Genomic DNA, 26760 nt, shown 5'->3' on the forward strand with positions numbered 1-26760 from the left:
TTTACATTATATTCCTTTTTATTAAGACATTTTTAAATGCATTATTTCTGCTACTATTTTGATATCCCTGATTATCTTCACCCTTCTTTGGGATTAAACAAAACATCTGAATGTTTCTTTTGATACTATGTACATGGCAGTCATCTTAGATAATGTGATATCTGATCTACATAAAAATTCTCTTCTCCTCCAAATTGCCTGATGAGAATATTGTTTTCCTTTTTTTAGGGAAAAATATTTATGTTATTTTCTATTTTCCTTTCTCATGCACATGCCATTTCTCAGAAACATACTGATTCTTTATGGTTTTCTTCAACATGTCTAATGAGCTAAGCGTACTGTACTACCTAATTAATCCTTAGTTACACAGGATTCAGTGTTTTCAACATACGAAGTAGTATCAAGTCAGAGTTTCAACACTGGTGTAGGGCAGCCTGGCTGTACTGCTGCCAGAGAAGGCAGGTTCTGCTCTTCCCATCACTCGCCTTCTCCTCAGTCCTGCAAGTTCTGGCTGCTGTACAGTAAGTTGGACCAATTTGCTGTTCCAAATTAAAAGGACCCTTGGAACAAAAATATTTTGAATTAGGAAGCTCTGTAAGCAGTAAAAGTAATGCAAGAGAAACAGTGGGAAAATGCTGCTGAGGGGAGGGCATGGTTTTTCATCAGCTTAAGCTGACAGTAATAATACGTCTTTACGATGAACAGACACTGGTTAGGTCAAGAATCGGAAGCAAACCATGATTAATGTATGCAAATGCTGCTAGTATAGATCTCTCCCTTTTCCCTCCTTCCTTCTTCAGACTTTCTATCTCTGAATATGATCTAGTCACTGCTTAGGTGGGAACTTTTCAAGAAAACCCAGAATACCAGGGAAAGGGGCATTAATGACTCAGTAAGTTGCACTTTCACCTCTGATTCAGTGCTTCAACACAGTAGCAAAGGGCTCTGTTCTGTTTCTAATGCCATTCTTCCGAAGGGATGTCTGTCTAAAAATATAAATGCTAATCAGCTCTAGCCTTTAAGGGAACTTGTGGCACGCATTTACTGGAAGAGAGGGTTGAAGTTACTGCAATGGTGAAATTCTTATGTGTGTACTTTTATTCATCCCAAACCTCTGAAACATAAGTGGATATAAGATTCTTCATTTCCCATGAAAAATTGTGGGCAGCCTTGCCACGTGCTTTACATTTAAATATTGTTCTGAAAAAACTCAGTTGAAATTCTGAGTGATTGTATTCCTGTATTTGTAATGCCTAAAGTATTTCAGGATGCTTCAGTCTGAACTTTCCTCTGTAAGTACAATTCACTAGTACAGTGCACAATTTGCAAAACATACTATATAGTAATTTTATTTCCCATCTAATAAGTGTTGGGGGTTTTCAAGTTTAGTTTCTGGTTGTTTATGAGACATGAGACCTCAGTATCCTTTGTACCATTTATCCTCTCAAAGCTGAGCAGAATTTGTCACATAAGCAAAGAGTAGTCTGTTGGATAGCAACTCAAATTAGGTTTCTTCAGGTCAGTGTTTTCAAATTACGTCAAAGTTGTAAATGGCTTTACAAAACATTTTATGTACCAATTCTGAAAGCCCGTGTGATGGTTTTTCTAATTAACTTATTTAGCCTAGTTTTGGAGTAGCATTAGCTGTTTCATCACTTTTAGGCTATTTTGAGTATTCTTTGTGGCACCATCAATAAGCCAAGAATTTATAGGGTTCCTTAATCATACGGATTACTCATCATCGCTTGCTCATAACAGAAGCCCAAAATGCTCATTAAAATTGTCTGATGTGAATCAAAAGTTAGTATAGTTGCAGAATTAAATGACGAGAGAATAGCATTCTATCAGAAAAAAAAATATTCTCGAATGCCTGTTTCAGTGAAAGTGAAACGTCCAGGCTTATATATAGCCCTGTACTCTGAATTTGTTTAATATGGAAAATAAAAATAGGCTTCTGGAGTGAAGAATTGGTCTGAAAGGATTGGCGATCATGCCTGAAATGTAATAAGGTGGGGGGGTTGTTTACAATGAGCTACAGGAACTTGCTGCATGTTCTCACCTAGTCTGTTAGCTTGTTTTTAAAATTGGCTAATTATAAATCACTGTTCCAACTTGATTCTTTGCCCTTTGCCTTGTACCTTTCCATCGAAACAATAAAAAAGGTCATCTTCCCATCTTCAACAAGCTGTTTGATTCCCACAGGCAGTTGTTATGCCACGCTGCTTGAAATACTGAGGCCCAGATTCTCATCTCACCAAGCCTGTTTTTTCACCAGTGGAATTATGATGCTTCCATTGGAGTCACATGTGGATGCCAACATAACTGAGAGAAGAATCAAGTCGTGGTCTGGTCACTGTTAAAACAAGAATATGAATGGCTGAACATACTTCTTGAAAATGCATGTGAACTCAGAGCAGCGCTATTAGCAGATGTCTGCTGGGATGTCGCAATTGTTAATCTTTGTCTAAAAATATATTAGCTTTTTGTGGAAACAAAATTCTTTTTAGAATAAGCTATAATCTCTGAAAAGTACCCTAAGGACGGAAAATGAATTGAGACTTGATAACCATTTTCATACTGCAGAATTTAAATGAGAAGACAGCGTGAGCTAGTGGATTGAGCTGATCTCTATTTTTGGTTTTGCCACTGGCTTCTTGGCTGACCCAAGGCACAAAAAGGCAAAATGACTTGCCTAAGTTTCACACCCACAAAACAGGAATAATGATATTGTTCTGCCTTTTAAAGTGTAGTGAGATCTGTGGATGGAAGGAATTATACAAGAGCTGCTATGACTATTTCTTACCAAGGCTGGGTGAAACAACGCTTCTTTACTGAATGGCACGTAATTTTAGAAGTGTGTGTGCAGTACCCTGGCACTGGCTGAATAGGAGCTTCCTCAGCTGAGTTTTGTGCCCTTCATTCTCTGGTCCACAACCATCACTACTTTGGCTTCCGATGGTGAGAACAGCGATAAATTATAGATGCTATCATTAATAAATATTATTTATCTACACTCATTACACCTCGTTCCCTGAAACCTTACAGTTACTCATTGTTGTAAACAACCTGCCAGATGCTGCTGTTGCCAAACAGTTTTAACTCAGCAACCCTTTCCACATATATATATATGGTATCTATAAGTATACTTCTAAAAAGCTGTTATATTTTTATTTAAAATGTTTTAAACATTTCCCAACAGAATGTTCTTGGCTCTGCCTCTCTGGAAACAAAATGAGTGCCATTATCTGTACGTGTGAGCCTTCTGGGGTTTCTCTGTTGTCACCACACACAAAGTAAACCTGCTGGCTGGGTACCACGGCCTCACACTAAAATCTGGGGTGCTCTATCAGCAAGCATCCCTACTTAGAGTCTGCATCCCTACCTGCATCTCTCCGGAAACTGTAACTACTCATGAAGCACAGACCTGTAACAACTCCTTCAAAGCAAAAATCTGAATTTCTGGGAGTACAGGACTTGTTTGGCTTCGCTAGTTTAATTTTAGGCTTTTTTGATTTCCTAATGATCCTAAACCTTTTGATGACTGGATGCTGGAATTGAAAATTAGTAGGAAAAAAAAATGCTTGCTTTTTGCTGAGAATTTTCAGTAAATCAGGCTGCACTCTGTCATTGTCCATAAGATTTTGCAAGCACCAATATGCCCCAGAAATTGCAGCATAAACTCAGAAAGTAATACACACGTATTGTTCATATCCTTTTCAAAAAGCGCTCTGTAGTGATTTCGTAATGCAGAAGCATGTCACCTTTTTTTCTGAATTGGAGAGCTGGCAATTTTGAAGCTGTTGTAAGATGTATTGGTAAAATAATGTTATAAATAGGCAAATGGAGCTGAAGTTACTCTCTTCCTCTTTATGGCAGATTCCTCTGCATTCTTTCAGACTTCCCCACTCTCCCTTTCTTTCCTGCGGACTTTTGGAAATCTGTCTGAGCTAACTGTCATTGACTGAACGGGTTGCTAGTACATTGTAGGAGGCCTTCCTTCCATACGTGTTGTGAACTTGTTTGTAGCTTCAGAGATAGAAGGAATTCCATTTTTAAACCTTGTGCATGGAATGTATGGCTTGAAGAGACAGAAATTTTGGTAATCTGAGTGTTGTAAATACAGCTTTGGGTTATGTATTTAATAGAAGTGACAAAAGTAAGCTAGCTTTTTGCATTCGGAGAAATTCTTCCACATAGTGCCAGTGGTGTCTTTTCTTTCTTTCAACTTTTGCTGGAGATAGCAAGCATCTGTTAGGGTTAACAAAATTATGGTTTGGTTTTGTTTTTTCCAAAATGGAAATTAAACCAGAATACACTCCTGATGGGTCTCCGCTTGTATTAGTGCATCTGGTTCTGGGCACCCATCCCTAGAAGGGTACATGTAAATGTAATTGGAGTGCATTCAAAAAGCAACGAAATGCGGAAAAGTTGTAGATCATTATTTGTACGAGAAAAACTTAAAAAAGAAAAAAGTTAAATATGTACAGTGTGCCTGAGTGACAGCAGAGGGGAGAAAGGTTTTGATAACAATCTACAATTTTGAGGGGCGTGAACACCAACAAAGTGAAAAATTACTTAGGGTGGTTCAAGAAGGTATAATTAGATGTAATGAAATTAAATGAACAATATGTAAACTTGAGCTGAATGTTACAGTAAAACAACATGAGCAGTGAGACCTATAGGTTTATTATTTATCTGTATTGAGTTAGTACAGGGGAATCCTAGTCAGGGGTCAAGGGCTTCTTTTCCTGTAGAAACATGAAAGATGAACAAAAGAAATGCAGTCCCTCTTTTGACTAATAAATAAGAAGCTTGACTAGGTGGCATATAAGTAATAAACTTAAACTGATGGCATGTGAAGTAGAGACCCTAAAAGGTCTTTTGAGTATTTTTCGGTCTTACTTGCTGGCTGTTCGACCATTTAGGATTATAAGAAGGTAACTCTTACTTTGAAGATGCTTGTTATTTTCAGCCACTAATGTATGTAAATATTGCTTTAAATTGGAATAGCCTTACTACACGATTGCCAAGAGCTGGAGAAACTATCCTTGGACATAAGTTTTTCATTGGTTTCGGTGGGAAAGGAGCCAACCAGTGTGTCCAGTCTGCTCGACTTGGGGCCAAGACCTCACTGATCTGCAAGGTAAGCACTGACTTGCTCTTGGATTACCGCTGAATTAAATGTTCATGCACATTCCAGTAAACCTTTAGGTGACTTACAGAAAAATTTTTCGTTTGTTTTTTTTTTTTTTAATCCCTCTCTAATTCCCTTTTCTTTTCCTTATTTCAGCTATTAATGTAAGTATGGAGGACACTGTTTTAAGAACACTGCCACAAACAAAGACTAGTTGGCTAGAGATCTGGCAGAAATTGCATATAAAGAAGGATTGCAAAACTTATATTGATGTACCATGGAAAAGAGAATTGGAGAGAATTAGAGATGTTCAAAATTCAAGTAATCTTGATTAGCCCCTCCTCTTTATGTTCCCCACTGTTAAAATGATCAGGGCTTCATTGATGACATTCAGGTGCTAGGCACTATAATTGATCTGAAACTTACTTCACAGGTGATTAAAAATTAGACACTGACAAGCCAGTAACAAATTTGAGAAGGAAAGTAAAACTTTGTGCTTCAAGGGTTAAATCATTATCACATTACTTGAGATTAAAATGAGGTGTTCACGTACAAATTCTAGCACCTTTGTGTGCTATGGGATTTTTTTTGCCCACTTTTCTGAAACATCTGATATACAGCAGTTCTAAAGCTGACTCACAGAACATTGGGCTGATTCAGCTTGGCACAAGCTATATTCTTACAATGCTTTTCTTTGGTTTTTGTCATTAAACATTATAAGTTTTGAGTGATCATTACTAAGGTTAAGATCAAATTTTCTCTCTCTATAGCCTTATTGTCTATCCTGTAGATGAAACTTCAAATTGGCTGGACGTACTTTGTCATTGCCATAGCTGGGGAGAATGCTAAATTTGTTGTTGGATCATTGTCTGTCAGGGATTTTTTGAGAAGTACTGGAGACATCTCAAGGAAGCCTTTCTCACTGGTTTTCCAATCCAGTATTTAGGCTAAAGAATAGAAGCTATAAATCTAAATTATACCTGCAAGCATTTCTGTGGCTCATTATCACTAGTTGTTCTACAGCGTAAGGTTTTTTTATATTGGCAATGTTTGTGCTTCTGCAATATTGTGTACATTTGATCATCTTTGCATTTGAGAATGATCAGATTCAAGTACAAGATGAACTGGCAATGAATTCCCTGCTAACATTTCCTGCTAAATGTTAAAGGGTTTTTTTCCACTGAAAGTGTGAATTTTGTTTTCTTTTTTAATGGTCTAGCCTTTGCTCAGTGCATACGTGTTTCTGGAAACATTTGCATTCCTAATAAAATTTAGCAGTTACTGTGATTTCTAATTACTTTCCAAAATTTTATTTATGTTATTTCAGTAAAACCTTGTCTTCTTTCTTTCTGATAGGTATTTATTGGAGAAAAGAAACAGCAGAGAATGACTCTTTATATCTATAAATGTTTTTAATTTTAAAAGTTAATGTTTACTTTTTTAATTAAAAATGCACTTTATAGCCTCAAAAAATAGTCTAATCTCATAGCAGTACAGTCTTACGTCTGCATAGGTCAATGGGATGTAGTATAAAGTTTCTTGCTGAATAAAATAAGAAGAGTCAGGGAATAATGAGCCATTAAAATTCAATTATTTTTACTTTAACAAGTTATCTTAAGTGTTCGGTGGTTCTTAAAGCCAGATTGCCCCTGACACACACACTCTATGCTCAGTATCATGCTTGTATTTTGGTCATAATTACCAACACTTTTTATCCAGTACAGGTGCAACAATCGCTTCTACAATATGAAGTTCAGGGATTGGAATCAGTATTAATACTAGAGGGACATTCCTCTTACGAGGACTGTAATTTAGACAGAGGATGTCCTAACAAGGGCAGAGGTAGATAGATCAAGTAACAAGGCATTCTTCATACCTCAGACCTTTAAAACATAAAAGAGAGCCAGTGACTACCTGGTGAGGATTTGAGAGAGGGAATTTTAGAATGTACTGAGTCTGAGTAGTGGAAATGCAATCAGTGTTCTACTTTCTGCCTGGGTATCTTTTCAAGTGGCCGCTGTTACTCTGGGTTATCAATGTGTATCACAGTATCAGTCTTAAACTCTCCTCCTCAATTTGCTCAGTACACTAAAACAACGTATTGATGGAATAGTTGCCACTTCAAAAAGACAAGACAGACAATTGTTCAGAGAAAGGTATAGGATTACTGTCAGGGAACTAAAGGAACTAAGCACAATAAATTAATTGTTTGTGTTTATACAAGAACCCCGTTGCGGTACTGAAAAACACACAGTGGTCTTGAGAGATTCCAAACTTTCTAAACTATTCTTTTTTTTTTTATTTTGGTAGTGGCAGTTACAAAATAAAATCTTCTAAACATCCTAGATTAGGATGGTGGCAGGATATTTGTCTGAAAGACATTGTATGTGCGGAAAAATGTCCTGTTTTACTTTTGACAATTTGGAATGATCCTCCCCGGGCATTGATGTCACTAACCTGATAGTGCATATACTAAATTCTACTTAAGCCCCAGCTGCATTTGATTCCTACTTAGAAATAGGAAGTGTTGTATTACCATGCTATGTAGTCTTCTCTCTTTAGATGATCTGTAAGCGAAATTTAAGTTGAAGTGCTGTGACCCTGAATCCTCACTTCATTGTAAGAACATAGCTCTATCTCAGATGCAGCCCAAAATATGACGGATATCTTCAGTTGTTTTTTCCTTTTCTATTACTGTCTTATACTTGTCTTTTGCACCTGTTTAATTCCCTAAGCAATAAAATGAGTAAACACTCTCAATAAAAGACCATATAGAACAGATTCAACAAACAATTGTCAAGGAGTATGTGTTTTTGTTGTAATTAATTTTCAGGTATAGATGAGTTTGATTCTCTAAGCTGCTAAAATTTTAGCTGCTATGATGCCAGCCAGCTCCCCTGGCTCCCTGTGGAAAACATGATAGTAAGCAGGGAAACCCAGACTGAAAAATACTGATGAAATTCCACTCATTCTAATATGCAAACTATGTGACCATAGTGCTTGTACAAATAGCTATTGTTAAGAACTCAAGAAAGAAGAAATGCTATTTCAGACATAAAATTTTCTGTGGTCAGCAGACTAAGACATTTATTTTTCTGCGTACACAATAGTCCATCTAGCAGGGTCTGAGCAAAAGCAAAAAATATTTAAAACAAAAATATAATTTGACATGGTCAGTAAATATGCCTTTAGTCTAGAACGAGCCCGATGCCCAATACTCTGTCTTCCTTGGGGGTAAAGCCTGAATGGAAAGATAAGCCCTTCAAATGCACTAGGATTAACTGGGGTGGATGTTGATGAACTAACACGGAAAAAAGTTTCCAGAGGAAAAAGACCTCCATGGAGACCCCTCCAAGGGCTTCCCTCCAGCACTGAGATGTCTCGCTTTGAGCAAAAGTACCACAGCTGATCTCAGTTGTTATGACAGTTGAACAATAAGGGATGCCTGTCTGTCAGTTATGTAGGACCCAGAGCTGAAGGAAGGAAGTTTCAGTTGAGCTTTTGGAAAATGGTTATGAAATATTTCGTTGCTGAAATAACTGAGCAAATCCTGAGATTTGTGGTAGAAGCTTTGTAGCAGCGAGGGAGGGAGAAGGTGATACCATCAGGCGGAACGCATTCCAGTAGTACAGCTCTTAGGCTGCAGAGGTGAGCACGACTCAGGTTTAAATTGCAGATGGCTGCAGTCATCCAGCCTAAAGCAGTCGGAAGATGCAGCTTCTGACAACCCGCCCTGTCTGGCAAACTGGGAGCAGTCAGAGATGCAGAAATACTCTAATATGCAAACAATTAATAACACAGTGACCAAAGTAAATGTTGTTGGGGTTTTTTTATCATGTACTAGGGGAATGTTCTGTCTGGTTAGAATGTTTTGACCTAAATTGCCTGCCTCTTTTGGTAAAAGACTGGGACTATCCCTAATAATGCTTTAGAAAATCCCTTATAGAAGTTGTAGGAAATGAAAGTATGTTTCAAAACATGGTTGTGCAATAGAATATGTGGGGGGAAGGCTCATCCATCCATGACATTTTAAATTTTAGAATTCTGAATCCCAGGGTCTGTTGTGATCGCTCGCTAGTACTTGAGCCTTCTCCGACCCTTCTCAAGGACTGAGCTCATAAATAGACAAAAAAATTCTAACTATTTCTAACTAAAATTTCTAAATAGAATAAAATTTCTAACAGCAGGCAATAGAGACAGCTGCTTTGTGCTTCCAGTAACTCAAATAGAGTGTTAGCTATTTAGTGCTGTTTTATGAGAACATTAGTTAGGGCTCCTCATGTAATTCCTTCGTTGTCTAGACTGTGACTAGGATCTTGATTTGGCTTCTAATGTGAAAGATGTTTTTTTTTCTCTTGCAAAAATACTTGCTGTAGCGTCGGTCAGTCTTTGATACTGCTCAGACACACAACTTGCTCTTGGAAGTAGGAGCACGCACCACGCGCGCTGAAGACATAGGCTAAAACTGGTCAGTTAAAAACTATGTTGGCTTTAGAAATATATTTTAAATGCTGTTTTGACATTAAGTAAGTTTTACCATTTCTTCTCTCCATATAGCTCATCTCCTCTGTTTAGCTTGCGTGGTATAACAAAAGGAAATGTTTATTAGTCTGAATAAACAGCAAACAGAATTCTGTTCAGCGAAAAGGATTAGTGGAGCTGAAATTACAAACTCTTTAATTTGCTGTTAGAAAAACAATAAGGCATAGCTTGACTCCCTAACTCAACTTGGTCTGCTGTTGCTGAATAAAACAAACAAAAAATGTTGAATTTTTAAATAGCACATTTAGTACTGAGAATTACAGAAATCAGCAATGCCATGTTTATCGTCACTTTCTAGACCATAACCACAGTTTGATATTTTTCCACTGAGGAAACTTGAGGTAGAAAATTCAAAATATGAACTGCAATTAAGAAGGACACCAGAGTTGCTGTAAATGCTTTCAATTCAAAGCTGAATAATGATCCAGCAGTACAAGATTCAGTACACTTCCAGATTTTACAATCCCCAGAAAGCTTCAGTGTCAAGGGAACACAGTGGTTTTATGAAACTTGAATATAGCGACATGGGTGTAGGGGGAAGTTTTGTAATAGAGGACAAGAAAACTGCAGAACACTATTCCTATTTTTTATTAATACTACTAATACATTTTTAGTATTATTTATAAGTTTATTATTAGTTTGTTAATAAGGCAAAGTGCTGCAAAGCAGAAAGTATTGAATTCAAATTACATTAGACCATTCTGTTGTCTAAAGATGATCTACCTGTCCTCTCACCTTTCTATAGAGAAAACCTATCCTTTTATCTTTTTTTATAGGTTGGGAAGGATTCCTTTGGCAATGATTATGTTGAAAATTTGAAGAAGAATGGTATTTCTACAGGTAAAATTTTACTTTAAAGAAACCTTTTGTATTATTTTTGAACTTTAAAAATTGGTAGTGGAGGATTTCTTATTTTATTGCCTTATTAGATATGTTTTACCATTAAGAGCTATGAATACTTGTTTCGACACAACTGGAAGGAAAGAATTAATATGGGTGAAAATATGGGGTCTTTGGAAATCAGCTGTACCACTAAAAATAAAACGTAATGTTATTACCTCTAAATCTCAGATAATTACATCAGTGCAAGTCACCTCAAGATAACTTGCTGTTATGCAACTGTTTAGGCTGGCATTAGTGATGCCTGCTGAGAAACTGAAAAATCCAGTCTGATTATTCATTCTCAATTTCATGTTAGGAGGGGAGGGATAGAGTGGAAATGCATTTGTCAACTCGGTATATTTCACCTCTGTTTTGTGAAATGACAGGTGTAGTCATTTTAGAGACTGCATCTGATGTTTGTTAACACACATAAGCAAAAATCAATGTTAAAAGGCTTTCGGGAAAGGGGAAAATTAGGCATTTACAATATTCTATTATCTTTGCACCTTTGTAACCGTAATTCTCTCTTGTGTAAATGTATTATTTTGTACTGCTTTACTACATGATCACATTTTTGTCTACATGACTCTTGTCTCCTTCCGGGCTGACAAGGATGGACAGATGCAATCACTTAGTGGCAATTCAATATTCTGTTTATCTTTTCTGTTTAATGTGCAGCCAGAAGCTTCGTTTACTGCATTATTCAAATCCTGCTTTAAAGACAGAACTATCAGTATTTTGTGGGCTTTTTTATTATGCATATCAGTATAGCATCTAAATATTTCACAAATGTATGTACAGGTTTATTCATTGCATATCTTCCAACTTACGCGAGAAACCAGGCACGGATACCATAAAAGCAGTGTCTGTTAGTGTACAGTTCTAAATCTCTCCAAAGCATGCCTAGCTCATGAATAACGTCTTTGATCATGTAAATAAAGCTAGATAGATCAGTTGAAGGGTTGGAACATTTAGGTCCCGGGTACCAATTTCTCCTGGTTGAGTTAAAAATATCCCAGAATGGTGTTAGATTGTCACCCCTTACATTGATCAGCCCCGGAGGAAGATAGGATGTACTGCTGGTGAGGCTGGTGCATCCCAAGATTTGGAGGCAAGGGTGATTTAGTGTGCACAGAATGTTTTCTTAGGACCATCTTATTTCAGTCTCTGGCTTTTCATCTCAGTTTAATCCTTGTCTAGCCTATCCCTGTTCTACGTAAGGATCCTGGGTGCTGAATGAAAATCCTTGCCATAATGCCACTTCTGCCAGCTTTCATATCCTGGATCCTTATTGTATGTCTTCTTTGTTTATGTTTCTCTTCTATTGCCTAACATACCACCTTACCCCTTTTCTTCCAAATTCCAGTCTATTTCATAATTTCCCCCTTTCCCACTCTTTCTGTCTGTCACATCCTATCAGCTACCAGTGCTGCTCAGACCATTTAGACCTTTACTGGCGTGTTACTCCCTCTCCCACATTTGAACTGGGCAGCTTGCTGCTCATGCTATTTATTTTCTGCAGGAAGAGCATTGAGAGCACAGAAGACACAAGTTCTCTGCTTTCAATTCCAGTGTGCAGACCTAGCTCATGGTGAAAAGAAGCTGTAATTGCAATGAAAGTTCTGCTCTGACCCTTGTAATTCTGAGCTAGATAAGGGTACCTCCAGGGCAAGTACCTGCAATACTTCAGCAAAACTGAATGAGCATGATGTTATGGGGGTTTTTTTCAGCCTTATTCAAATTTAAGCAGATTTTTAAATTGGCCACAAAAGGCACATCCTGAGAAAGAAGCCAACCTTTGCCCAGCATCAAGTCCATGTTCTAAAATGTTAGAACACCAAAGCCTCTTAAACAAAAGGTCACCAGAGTTTGTCTCAAATAAAATAGTAGATTTTTCTCAAATACAGTCCATGGGGAAGAAAATCCCCCAACTTCTGTGACAGTTTTCTACTACAGTTCTACCTAAAAAAAACCCACCTGTCATAGAAAGTTTCTGACCACTGATTAATATTTGACAAATTTGCTGACAGCTGAAAGCAGGTTCTTATAGTAGTAAATATGGAAAAATCTTTATAATAGACAGTGCTGTCAGCTTCACTTCTAGTTAATTTATCTAAATAATAATCCAAAGAGGAAACATATAGCCTCACCACTGCCTTCATAGTACATGTTAATATTACTGCTGAAATGCAAATCTACAGAGAATTAAATGCTGCGTTGTTTTAATATTTTGTTTTCTCCAGCCTTGACTCTATTGTTTCATTGGATAAAAGAAATACTTCCATGTAGGAGTAGAGTGCCTGAGAAGGCTGTATAAATAACATGCTTTCTCTAAAGCAGAGATGTAGCCAAATTAAAGAATGTTGGACTCGCATTTCTGTTTTGTGGGTGTAAATTAACACTTTTTGTTGTTGTTAGCTTCTCTGGCATTGTTGCACATGAAAGAGTAATTAGCATTTTTAAATTGCTGGAGGTTATGGGTTCATTTTAGATTTAATTCAATTAAACTGCATCACATGCTATTGGTTGAAAGTAATGTGTTGAACTAATGCATGCTGTAACTTTTCCCTTTCTTAGCATTTGTAGGTCAGACTACAGATGCTGCTACTGGAACGGCTTCAATAATTGTCAACAGTGAAGGTACATATTTCTACTCTGAACTGTCCTCTTTGTTCTGCCTCTACAGCCATAAAAGAAACCTTTGCCTTGTCATTGTTAATTGTGGAATTTTTTTTTCTACATCTTTCATTTTTTTCATTAACTCATTCACACTTTATTGCACTTCCTTTTATTACAGGCAATGTTGTAGGATGAGGGGCCTAAAAGTAGCAGAATCGGACACTTGGACTCGCAGTGTGAGAGCCGTAATTCAATCAGCCGGCTGATCTATCTAGTTTTACATTGGCCAGAACACACAGTGCAGCAGAAGGTTAAAGCTCTCCTTTTCCCCCACAACTTACCTAGCACTTTTACTATGAGGAAGGGGTTTGCCTCCTCAGCACACTGAGTCATTATGCCCTGAATCAGAAAAAGGAATTGTCCTTAGCTTGATCCAGCTGCATCTGCAGTGATGAATACACAGTGAAATGGCATATTTGTTTTTCCTCTGTTAATTTTCCTTAGCCTATGCCTTTGCTCTCATATTGCAGGGGAAGAAGGAGGTTTGGCTGGTTTTCATATTCTTCTTCAAGATTGCTAAATTAAGCTCTAAAAACTTTCTGCTTATCTTTTCCTCAAGCAAGGTGTGCTATTGAGAGCTCTTAGGAGAAGTACGTGTGTCTGGATCAAAATTTAGAGTTCAGGACTGATAATGTTTATGCAAATATAACAACTTCATTGTGATTGGATTAGTTCACTTCTGGTGCAGCTAAGAGCCTTCATTTGGACAGTTACCACAGCTTAGCTGACACATCAACTTAACGAGCTCCTGTGTAACCTGATGGTAGTACATTGGGCTACAGCTCAAAATGGGAAAGGAAACGTGACTATTCACTCCAGGAGCAAACCTGGGAAGGAACTGTGACTAAAGGCAAGTCTGCACAGGAACATTCAGGAAAATTAGGCAAATTAGTTGGAGATGTGAGTTTAATTTTCCGTAAGTAAGAGTAATCAAAAAGAGTAATCAAAACCTTACATGACAGCTCTAATTCAGAAATAAGGTAGCTCTAATACATTGAATAAACTGGATACTTGCCGCTTACTTCCACCTCCTTCTCTTGGTCTGGATCAGCAGGTTAATTACCACAGCAGCTCTTAAGAACTTTTTTCTTACATACAGTCACTACTCTGACCATTGTAAATGCGAGAGACAGTGAGAATCCAGTAGCGCACTGGCAGGCCTCACTGTTTTGTATGTGTAACCGTGTTTTGCACTAGGTTTGCTGTGCAGAATAGTTGAATAAGAAGCAGTCTTATTAGTTCCCAGTTCATATGCATGGTCAACTAAGCTAAACATGGTCTAAACTTGAATGAACAGAAGATGACCTGTTAACATTACACCACCGTGAATTTTTTGGAAGGATAAGGAACAAAGCCGTCTTGTGGATCTAAAACCTTTATAAGCACCAGGAAAGGGAAACTGATTGTTCAGTGCCATGAGGTTCACAGTGGGCTATCTTACATGCTAGAGTCAGTGTGAAGCATCTCTGATAGTCTTGTGGTTGATGTAGTGAGATGAATAATGCATGTCATGCAGTTTGTTTCTTTCAGAAACTAAAAAATCCTAAATGAAGTTACCACTGGCCTCAGATTTCATTTAAAATCTAGTAGAAGAGTAAACCTGGTCTGAACTATGCTATAAAGCAAACAGATGCACAGAATTGGTAATGGTTCTGGTTGTTACTTCTCTCTAAAACCATCTGGCGCCTGAATTGAGTAAATTGCAATAAAATAGCAGTACTTATGTGCTTTGCTGTTGCAAGAGACACTTTTTTTTTTTTTTTTTTTTTTTTTCCCCTGTAGAAACCTGGCTGATTTGGCCTAAACAGGTTTTACAGCACTTTTCAAAGGGCTTGTCTACACATGCATGTCTTAACTGCGGTAGTTGTGCTGGCATAGCTGAAACACCACAGCATTCAATGCGCTAATGTAAAGCAGTTTCTGGTAGTTCAGATTGTACCTAAAAGGGAAGCATTTGAAGTTGGGGGTGGTGATGGTGTTCTGTGTTAAGACAATGAAACACAAATAAAAAACATAGGTATCATCTCTTTAAATTGCCAAGTTTTAATTGCTGTGTTTTCACACACCTAACCTGAACTTCATCTTACCATTTCTTTACAAGTACCAATACTTGGGAAAAATACCAATTCCAATCAACTAAGTAAAAACACAAGTAGGAGAGATACTCGAGTAGAGGGAGCAGACTATGATGGATGAGTGAAGGCAGAGGAAAACAAAGCTGTAGAGAGCAGAGTCAGAAGTGCCTCTGAAGTAAACTTTCCCTGATGTTACCTATATCTGTTTTGCTGGCGCTGCTGAATTTCTGGGAAGGTTTTTACTGGTTGCTGAATTGCACAGCTATAACTCATCCATTATTATAATTGGTAAAGTACTAAAAATTCAAAAATTATCAGGCAGATTTGATATTCTCAAAGTTGCATTATATTCTGGGACAATACAGTATAGTTTCAATAAAAGATAAAGAGGTTAAATCCCTGCTTTAATGCAAAATGGTGGAGAAATGTTTAACAACTTTATAGTGCTGCACTGGAAAACGTGCAGCCCAGAGATGCTGCAGAGGTTCCCTCTGGGCTAGTCTCAGAAATCTGTGCAGAAATCTTTTTCTGGAACCTCTTTTTCCTTTCAGTTGTTCTCTTTTATGTGACTGCCTTTTCAGATAGGTTTTGACTAAACACAAGTTTCAGTTTACCAGGACCCTATACACTTCAAATCTGTACTTTCTTAAGGAGAAAAGCTAGTACATCCAGCTGGTTTTCTTAACACATTTTCTTTGAGGTGCATTGCACCACTTTGAACCCCAGCTTTTGTTTCCCCTTTCAGCCTGCCGGCCTTCCACTAGCTCTGTCACTTAGCACACCTTCTGCTAACGGTGTGCTATTGAATGGTGAGAAGTTATACTTTTACATACACACGTAGGGGAGGAAAAAAGCCTCTTTATGGGTAATTTTTTACGTGATTACCTGTGAGATTTATTGCAGCTTTGTCCGCATCTGGTACTGACTGTTGACGGAGCCATTAAGCTGGCCTGACTGGACCAGTAGTTTGAACCAGTCTGACAACTTCCGTGTTCATAGGAAAAATTCAGTGGAGGGACAACAGAGGTTGGCAGGTCATGATTAAAGTGCTCTTGATTATTGCAAGTTAGGACTTAAAGCTCACCTACACAGAACACTGCGAGATAACCCTCACTTGAGATAGGCATTGTGCTGACTTTACGATAAAGTTATTAATCATTCATGAACAATGAATAGGCATTAGTTTGTGAGTGAGTGTACCTTCAATACCAAAGCACTACTAGTATTAAAACATTCAAAATATATATTTAGATAAGGCTAAATAAACAAGGCAAACTTAGAATACGTATGCCAGCTTGTTTGAATTATACTTTCCAAAGAGAAAACCTTTGCTTTGAACCTTCAGGGCTGTGAAGAAACGTCACCTGAATTTTTATAGGATTTTTATGTATTGACATTCATCATGAACTTGAATGTTTTGTGTACAAGACTATTCAATGCTTCTACCAAGTAATTCCATAGAAATTATGATACCATGACACACCCAAAACTTGCCCTCATATTCATGAACTGTGTGATTTGGCAGCAAATGTTTTTCTTGTAACGTTCTTTTCTGGTCACAAATATCATCTTTTTTTCTTATGAATTATTATGCAGAAGCTCTGCAGCTATTGTTATAAATGCATTGTTTGAGATTTTTATGAGTTCTAAGCACCTCTGATGGCTTTTAGGCTCGTCATCTCATTTTAAAAAGCAATGGTTATTGCACTGTGGTGTTTACTGTTTTGCCTTTGATTTTTCCACTGACATTTCTCATTCGGTGGCATCTATAAAATGACACTTCTAAAAAAAATCTAGCTGGAGTTACCCATCTTTCTAAGAAATGAGTTTAGAGGCCCAACTGAGGACAGTATTTATATAGGCAGCATTCACGCTGTTTTAAGTACTGATTGGACCCAATCCCCATCTGGTGTAAGCTTGCACAAGCTTACCGGCTTCATTTAGCTGTTGTAGATTATAGCAACTGTGAATGTGGCCCTTAATATTTTAGCTGATGTCTGCAAAACTTAGAATTATACAGATGCTCCCATCAAAACTGAGAATTTTTACTCCAAGTAAAGATATGTTAGAATTAACTGTAATGCCGTAAGTGTATTTTTCTCATTCTTGTGTGGGTAATATTTTACCTCACTTGAGCTGTTTCAAAGTTAGGTGTATGGCTTAAGGCTTCACTTAGAGTTAACAGAGATTCACAGTCATTTCCAGACAGCATTTATCTCCTCCTCAAACAGTTATCTAAGATAAGTAAGATTAAAACACCTCTGAAAATACTTGTCTCTCTTTGTGGAAGGAACATAGAAAACTAATTTTTAGAAATTAGAATTTTCTAGAATGTAGAAATTTTTTTGGAAAACTTTAAAAATTAGTTAACGTTGGACAAGATGAATCCCACCCCTCTTTGCCATCTGTCTTTAACTCTGTTGTCCCTGGTGCTGATTTCCCATCTGATTTCCCTGGCAAGAAATAATTGCTTTCAACAAAATGGTTGCTGGTAATACAAAATTCTGGTATTAATCGTGAGCGCGTGGGTCCAGATTCTGCTTTCACGCACACTGGGGTAAGGTTGTGGTGACTGTTAACGTGGTACATGTAGCTAAGAACAGAATGTGGCTTTTTCTCTAAACCTTGGGTTAAGCCTGCCCGGACTGTTACACCACAGTAGGTACTGCATTTCCCTGGCGGGTTTGAAAGCAGACTTTAAGTCTCTGACCTTTTGTAGTTACAAAGAAAAGCTTCTGACTGTGATCCAGTGCAGCATGGTCTACCTTGAATTTGCACATATGGGTTTAAGCAAACAGCCCTCCTTATCGCCTTGGGTCATTAGCTCTAAAGCCTAATAATAATATACGTGTCAGTACAGCTAAATAGTTCAGCAAGATAACGCAGCAAGACATGTGGATAGAGTCGGAGATTCTAGGTAGGACAGAGTCCAGGCAGAAATGAAACATACGTATGTTCCACTGATTCCTTGCTTTTTACTGTTTGCATTGCTGCACCCTATAAGCTTTCAAAATATACACTCGGCAAAATAGATGCAATTTGCTTTTGAATGTTTCCTCAGTAGGATTCAGAAATCTTTGATAGCATTTACTTGTTGCAGAAGGTTTTTTCTTTTTTTCTTTTTTTTTTTTTTTTTAACCGAGATGCCCATCATTGTCTGTTGAAAAGCAGGGCGTTGGCTTTAAATGCTGAGGTTTTGCTTTTCATATGCAGCTGTTCTGTACCAAACCATTGACAGCAGAATTGCTTTGGAAAGCTTGGGCCCCTCCCTCTGAGATCACTATATTATTCTTTCCATTGTCCTGCTTTTTTTTCAGAACATATTTAGGGAGACAAGCTTTGCACGTTTCTTGTTCAATGGACTTTGAAGTTGCATTCAACAAAAATAATGTATTTAAAAACATAAATATTTATTTACAGAGTAATTCAGTTCATTACAGAATTGGTAGCCTTTAATGATTGGCAGTCCTTAAAGGAATCTTCAGCGGGGGCGGGCTGAGCCTGTAAATCAAGGAACAACTGACTTATTGAATTTAATACCTGAGTGATTAATAATAAATTTTAATTTGAAGGCACCCATGCCTGAAGGTCTATAGGTGTTGTAACAGAGATTAAAAAAAGAAAGAATGAAAGAAAGAAACTGCAATAAAAGAAGGCAACTTGTATGTCTGAAGAAAACAAAAAGACTATTCGGAACCTAAGTAAATGAACCTCCTCACCTAACTGTAAAACAAACTAAAAGAATTAAAAGGATCTTAGACGTGCTTTGAGATACTGCTGTGCTTCCGCATGTACAGCTTTGCTTAGACCATTCTCCTGGTCATTTAGTGCAGAAAAATTTGCCACCCACCTTCTTTACTCACTTCTGATAAAGCTTTCCTTAGACACAGGCATTACGTTTCTGGGTTTTGGTGGCAAACTGATTCTGGTTTTCATGACGGTTAGGGGCCCTAACTTGAAGTGTTGCAGCTAAATGGAGCAAGCCTGTTTCTCTGAAATCTAAAGAACATGCATAATTTTCATAGCTGTGTGAAATATTCCGTTTCCAGCTGATTGGGAAAATTTAAATTTTTATGGCATTTTATGACATATGAACTCAGTTATCACATTGATGCTTTTCTCTTCAAGTGCTACTGGAATATTATAGGAAAATGCAAATATCAGCCTTAGTGTATGTCCCCCATTTCTCCTGTGACTAGTACAGTGCTTCTTTAGAGTTCAAACACTGAAATAAGACTGGGGAAAGCCCATACGTGACTTTTCCCAAAGAAATATATACTGCATTTGTTGAGCAGTGTAACATTCATTAGTCTGTCGGTCTTTTTTATTATCTTCTGAAATCCTTAGATATTTGAAAATGTCAACAATGCAAACATTTTTAGTGGGGGGTTTTTGGAAAGGAAATTGAAATCCTCATCTGAAATGTATTGTAGAAAAGCAAGGAACTGTTTTACATACCTTATTGCAAATGTTCATGTAAAAACCACAATATCTTCTCTTTAGGTCAGAATGTTATCGTCATAGTCCCAGGAGCCAACCTGCTTTTAAATTTTGAAGACCTGAAGAGGGCTTCTGATGTCATCTGTAAAGCCAAAGTGGTTGTTTGCCAGCTAGAAATAACCCCTGCTGTTTCTCTGGAAGCTCTGAAAATGGCACATGCCAGTGGAGGTAATTTAACATAAGCCATTCTCTCTCCCTCATTTGTGTTGCATGAAAAATATTCTTTATCTTGCTTTCTGAATAAGGATCCTGTGCTCTATTGTGGTTTCTGTCATACTAGTTTTATTTAGAAACTAAACAATAGCCAACAAATTCACGCTACGCTAATGAAGACTGAATTTAGTTTTAAAATTTTGCAGTATTTACCTTGAATGGGAAATCAACCTATATATAATCTCCCCATATATGTCTGATGCTGCCTGTCCTCCTGTTTTCATGCTGTGACTAAATACAGTATAATGTTGTTAGGTCAGGAACTATGGTCCTGACTCTGGCATTATTCCAGAGCAGAAAAAGCATAATGAATGCAAGTCAGGAAAGTTCCACACACAATAAAGTGAATGAAATGACCTCAAAACCAGACTTATGGCTGTGTTCTCCCAGCATCGTGGTACATATGGCTGCATTTTTCTGTATAGAAGTTAACATCCTTAAAGTAAAAAAAATGCTTTTTCTTCTTGACCAAAATTCTTAGAGTGTGACATGGCATGCTGCTATTGACTAGACACTCATGGTCTGTGAAATTATTAGTAAATTTTTACTGTGCTGTACTTTTAAATGTGCACCATTGGTCCTTCAGTGTAGCATATCCATAGATAAAAGCTGACATTTTGCTTGACCAGGATGGGATTTCACTACCAACATGACGTTTTGGTTGTTTAAGTGCCTGTAATGCTTTCAGTTACTGAAGCACAATTACCACTGTTTTTGAACACTAAGTAAATAATTATGCAAGTGAGGCATCTATATGAGGTTAAAAATATGTTCTCGTTTATCTGGAAGATAAGACTGGGAGGAGACATCTCACAGTATGGTCAATCACGCAGCAGGTCAGGGATGGAACTGGGATCAGAACAAACTGGTTCCTTGCAGCCGGGCCCAGGCTTGCTCCAGTGGGTCATAGCACGTGGGGATTGTTGACTCTTCAGTCTTTCTTCTGCACCAAGGTCTGTTGTGCACCCGTTGTGATCACTAGTGTTCACGCACTAGTGAAGACCTCAGATGTAGCAGAACTTTATGTGTCGTGTTCATGTATTTTGTGCTGATTTAAGCAGCTCTGTTAGACGCAAGGCTGAGAGAGAGAGTGGCTCTGAAACTCTGGTGGTAATAGTCATAAACTCTCTAAACAGAACTGTGCATGGGGAAAAATTGTTTTGACTTCGGTTTGAAATGTCAAAACTGGGTTTGTGCAAATTTAAATAATTAAAAACTTTAGAAAACTGACTAGCAGCTGGAATGCTTAAAATATGGAGGGGGGGCAGGGAACAGAGCTTAGTGTATTTTTCATTATGTTTAATGAAAATGGATAAAAGCATTCTTAATCTGGTGGTTAATGGAATATATTTGAGTCATGAGTCAATATCCATGACTTACTTTGTCTACTTTGAACTCCATGCATAGTTTTGGTGAAGTTGCTTCACGCTTTTGTCACCCTCTTATGGCAAGATGCCAGCCTGTGACAGAAGAAAAGAGGATTTTTTTTAAGGCAATTTTTGAAAAAATCCAAACCTGATACACGGAGCAGACATGCAAGCAGTTAGCAACTATAGACAGCACAATACATCGAGAAAAGCTAGCAGTTAACTGTGGGCCAGAACGAGAGTTCTGCGCCGTCAGTCTGCTATCGTTGTGCAGCTCTCATATCAAGAAAGCTTTCATTGCTTCTGCTTTAAAGCAATAGGCTACACATGTTCAAATGTCATGTGCAGTCAAATCTAAGTAAACAGCTGAGTTTGTAGCACTGTAAAAATCTATCCTTAGACAACTGTAAATTGTTAATGCAATTTCCCTTCTTTTAGCCTGTGATACCCTCATGTATAATGCAGTACTGCATGTTACGATATGCACTAGACTATTTTTGTTTAAAACAGATGCATACCCAGATGCCTCAAACCTCTGTTTCAAGGTTTTTTTGCTTGTTTTTCTTCATTCTTAGTGAAAGAAAGAAACAATAAGATGGAGAAAGAATGTGGACACACAGGCAAAACCCCCTTGCTTCTGTTCAGTGAACATCATCTGGATCTGTAAGCTAGAGAGGGACATCTCATGTTCTGACATCCTCTCATTGTGGTGCTGATTATTAAAGATATTGTGAGAGTCGTGGGAGGAAGGAAGGAAGGGAGGAAGGAAGGGAGGAAGGAAGGGAGGAAGAAGGCAGGCAGGCTTGTGAATAATTATACGAAGTGGGTATAAATTGTAGTGGAAATCTGACTGGCAAATTCTAGGTTTTCAATGGCCACATGTTGTGAAGCTGCTGCTGCTTCCAAGAGGGGGACCACTTCATTGGTGGGCAAAATGTTATTATATATCAAAGCCTGTAAAGCAGTTTTCAGGCTTCTGTATTGACAGAATCTATAAAAGATGGCTAATAATGTCCAGCCTATTAATACTGCAGTGAAGAACGAAAATGTATCGTAACCAGGGCTGGAAGCAGCCTCAGTTATCAAGGTTGCATGTCACTTGCAAGTAAAGGCTCTATTTTTCAGGTGTTTCAACTTTCTAAACTTGGGCTTCAGCTTTTCATAACCACCTGTTTGTCTGTGGTTAAATTCTTTGTAGAATTTCTGCCAAAGCATAGTGGCTGCAGAAACCAAGCAACAGAAAAATACCTCTCGCCCTGCCCCATTTTAAAGTATGAATACTGGCTACCTTAAAATTTACTTAAGACTTGATAGCAAGGGAGCTTTCTTTTAAAGATAAGCCTTTACAACAGTATGGAAATCTGCCTGATTTTTACTGTATTATCTGCCTTTGGAAAATAACTACCTTTCACATAGATTTGAGAAATTGTTGGAGCTTCACAGCTAGCTTCCCCTGAGAGTCTGTCCGCACAAGCAGTTGTCAATTCGGGCAGCGTGACTTCCAGTGTAATTCCTGAATCTGGTATTAGGCAACTTCTTTTATATATATATATCTCTTGTAGGCCCAGGAAGTGCACAGCAGGAGCTTGCTTGATTTGAATACAGAAGAGGCAAAGCTGGATGGGAATGGTGGGGAGGGAGATTTCAGACAAGGGAAGTGTAGGAGGGATTTGCTTGATTTTGGGGGTGACAGAGGAAGATGGAAGAGGGAAACTGAAAGCAGAAGAAAACTGGAACAGAGAATAGGGTTTATTGAATAGAGATTGGAATATAGGAGTAGAGTCAGGGAGTAGGCTGTGAGCACTGGAAGTGGGAAAAAGCACAGGAAGAGGGGGTGTAAAGAGATACAATGTGATGAAAGTCGAGTGAAAAGGTTACTATTGCATAGTGCCTATGCAAGAAGGCACAAAGAATGTAAACTAGGTGGGGAGAATGGATCTTGGCAAAGGGACAGAAAGAATTTGGGCAGAAAATAATTTGGTGTTCCGCAGGGGGACCAGATTACCCTGTTCACAGGCCATACTCTTCTTCAGAGCCTGAAAGAGAATCTTAGGGTTCCTCTATCTCCCCACTGCTCAGCAGATTTTAAATATGGGAGTAAATGAATAGTCAGGTATTACAGCCTGTTCATGATGAGTCTGTATTACTTAAAACCCAAGTTGGAACACTTCTAGTGTTCCACTAGTGTAGTGTAACACTAGTGTAGTGTAACACTAGTCTAGTGTAACGCTTCCAATGCTGCTTCTGACCCAGTATGATATGACATGACAGAGGTTTCTTGTCAATATGTGGTGTTTGTTTGTTTTATGTAGGAAAGTATACCTTAAAGATTTGTGTTTAAAAAAACTTTATTAGGGTTGCGATTCAGAAAATAGGAAATGCAAGAGTTAAGGTTGCCTGCGAAACCTTAATTTGTCTCCTTTCTGCATATGTATTATGTTGCAGTCTTTAATTATGTGATCACATGCTGTTTTTCAGTGGCATGTGATCATATAATTAAAGAGTTTATTATAATACATACTGTATTGTAATAATATAAGGGAGCCAAATTAAGATTTTACTGGAAATCCTAATCCTGGCATTTTCTGACTTCTGAGTAAATGCCTTTGTGACTTTAGTACTCTTTTTAAGGGGACAGGTAGAGAGATATGGTAAAGGCCTACAGTCAACAGCTAAAACTTTCACAGGATTAATCTAAAAGGTCACCTTCTAAACTTCTCAGTACTCAGATTTCAGGAGTCACTGTGCATCTTTCTCTTTTAGGGCATTAACTGGGATTCAGAAGTGTTCAGGGTGTCTGAATATTGTGTGCTATAGCTATAGCTTAGGGTCTAAATATGCCTTTAGGACTGAAAATTTAGGCATCCAAGTTGGAAGTTGACCACTTACTATAAGGAATATTTCTAAAGTAAGAGAGTGTGCTTTCTATAAAAACGATGGCCTTGTGGTTAAGACATAGAAGTATTAATCATAAAATTGGCAAAGTGAGAAACCAAGTCTGCAGACTTCCTGTGTTAACAGTGAGTAAGTCACTTACACTGTCCTCATGACAAACCTTTTCTGCTGTTCCACAGGGCCTTAGGCTACAGTTTAAAGTTAGGTTAACTAACATATTCTACCACGTGTTAAGTTTAGGTCTAGCTCTGCCAGATAGCGTATTAAAAATATACAGTGCCTCATCTGCACTACAGTTTTATAATGTGGCAGTTTGAACAAGTTAGGTAACACATTCAGAAGCACGTTTAACTCCTTGTCTGGACATGTCCTTCATTACTCCAATACCCCTGTTTCTTCATGTATAAAATGCAGATAACAAGACTGAAAAAATTCTAGAACTAAGTCAGTTCTTGTAAAACTTACTAAAAACCTGGAAGAAGCATCATCAGTTAAACGAATTACATTACTGCTAAGGCCTTTTCCCCTTTTTTTTAATTTAATAATTTCTTGTTATTTTTTCTGTTACTCTGTCATGTTCCCATCATGACAGGTGCCTACACATGAAGTAGAACAGAACTTCAATCTAATAAACAAAACTTTTAGCAGTTCTATAAAATGAGGACACAGAAACTGAGAGACATTTGTGTGTTATTAATAAACTTTGGGGGCTGTGAATTAACTGCAGTGGTGTTCCAGGTTATGGCTTGTGAATCTAAAACACTAGAGATTTAGACATTTTTTTTCTTTTTTTTTTTTCAGTAAAGACTTTGTTTAATCCAGCTCCAGCCCTTGCTGACCTAGATCCACAATTTTATTCCTACTCTGACATCTTCTGCTGCAACGAAACTGAGGTAATGGTGATATGTCATGTTAAAGAAGCAGTCTTAAGCAGTAAGATTTCAGAGATTCTCTTCTCAGAAATGCAGCATAGGGACCAGGAAAACTGAGGCATGCTCCTCTTATGTAGGACTTTTGGAGGTGCCAAGTTCGATCCCTGACCTAAAGAACAAAGAGAAATATTCTAGAATACCTTTAAATTGCGCTCAAAATTAAATTAATTGTTTGCGGCGGGACAGTTGTGTCCAGCCTTCCTTACAAGTAGATGAATAAAACAAATCCATAAAAGGGCACTTTTAAAATGTTATCACCGAGTGGTAAATATTAAAATAGATCTTTGTCCTTGTTCTGCGGTCCCTTGATATGATTAGCAGGAATGCGCTAGCCATTGTGTTCTGACAGTTTTAAAGTTGCTTGCCAGGAGGTGATGCACGCATGCTGCACTAGATCGTAAATAGTAGCTTCATATGCAGCTTCCTGTCAGATCTGTTTTCAGTGAATCTGTTTCTCTGGCCCTTCAACTGTATGTTTTCTTTTTTTTTTCTCCTTTCCCTCTCTTTTCTAATTCAAGTGTGTTATTTTTCCCAAAGGAAATTATTTTTGTCACAAGAGACAAATTACGCTCATTTCATAAGGCCTTAGTTTAAATTTCCTATTTATTAACATTGTGCATGCTGTGTTCCTTCCCCTCACCCTCTTTTTATATAAACAGGAATGTGAGAGAAGCAACATAGCGGATAGAAGCCGTGCCCTGATCATAGTTAAAGTTATCTCCAACAAACATGATTTCTGCAATGAACATGATACCTTTGGGTGGAGAGGAGTGGGAAGAGCTACAAGAAAAGCATGGCCCTGCTTACTTAAGGGATTTTCTGTCTGATGACAATGTCTGTCAGAGTACTTTCTTCAAGTCTCAATTACCCTTTTTTGAAATTTCTGATGAAACCCATCATAAACCATAGCAGAAGTTCTCAGTTCACAAGTCTTCTAGCATTTAAGAGTCGGTCTAAGTAACCCAAATGGACATCTGAATTTTATTCTGGGATGTTTCAGTATGTGCCTGCCAAGTTCAGATAATCCAGAGCATTCAGGAATTGGCAAAATGGCAAGGCGGGAGATGCCACAGCTCCTCAGGTCTCTGGACTGTAAAATTTCCAGTGTAACTGGCAGTGATATCGTTTGTGGCTCAGACATTGCCCAACAGCCATCAGAACTCAATTATATGTGATGAAGAGAATGCTAAGGCAAAATATTTATTCTTGTTCAGGGGACTTGCGGGACACCCATATGGTGTTTTCATGCTTTCAGAAAGCACTTTTGCCTCGACTGTGCCCTTGGATTGGCTAAATGATGCAACGGCGCACATTTTGGGCTGAGAACACCCATACTCTCCCACCAATTTAGTAAATGTCATTCGTTGTTTGCTTTTTCATAATGTCACTAGTTAGGGTTTTTTTCCCCCTTGAAAACTTATCCCCCATATGTCAGAAACAAAACTTTGGTTTTCATTACTTGTCTATTCCTGACTTCTCTTATTGCTCTTTGCAACACATGTTGAAGTTTTCCCTTTGTTATACTTTATTGCTAGAGGACA

At 37.9% G+C, this 26760-nt stretch overlaps 1 protein-coding gene across 1 annotated transcript in view; it reads left to right on the forward strand.

Moving 5' to 3' along the window:
- RBKS (ribokinase) overlaps positions 1–26760 on the forward strand; it is a 69959-nt gene that overhangs the window by 14080 nt on the left and 29119 nt on the right. The window contains exons 2-6 of the mRNA XM_074579679.1: positions 5011–5143; positions 10453–10516; positions 13136–13198; positions 19816–19980; positions 25089–25180. Of these exons, the coding sequence (XP_074435780.1) occupies positions 5011–5143; positions 10453–10516; positions 13136–13198; positions 19816–19980; positions 25089–25180 (517 nt within the window). The remainder of the gene's footprint in view (positions 1–5010; positions 5144–10452; positions 10517–13135; positions 13199–19815; positions 19981–25088; positions 25181–26760) is intronic.

The sequence above is a fragment of the Larus michahellis genome, chromosome 3 (genome assembly GCF_964199755.1).
Source record: "Larus michahellis chromosome 3, bLarMic1.1, whole genome shotgun sequence".
Lineage (NCBI taxonomy): Eukaryota > Metazoa > Chordata > Aves > Charadriiformes > Laridae > Larus > Larus michahellis.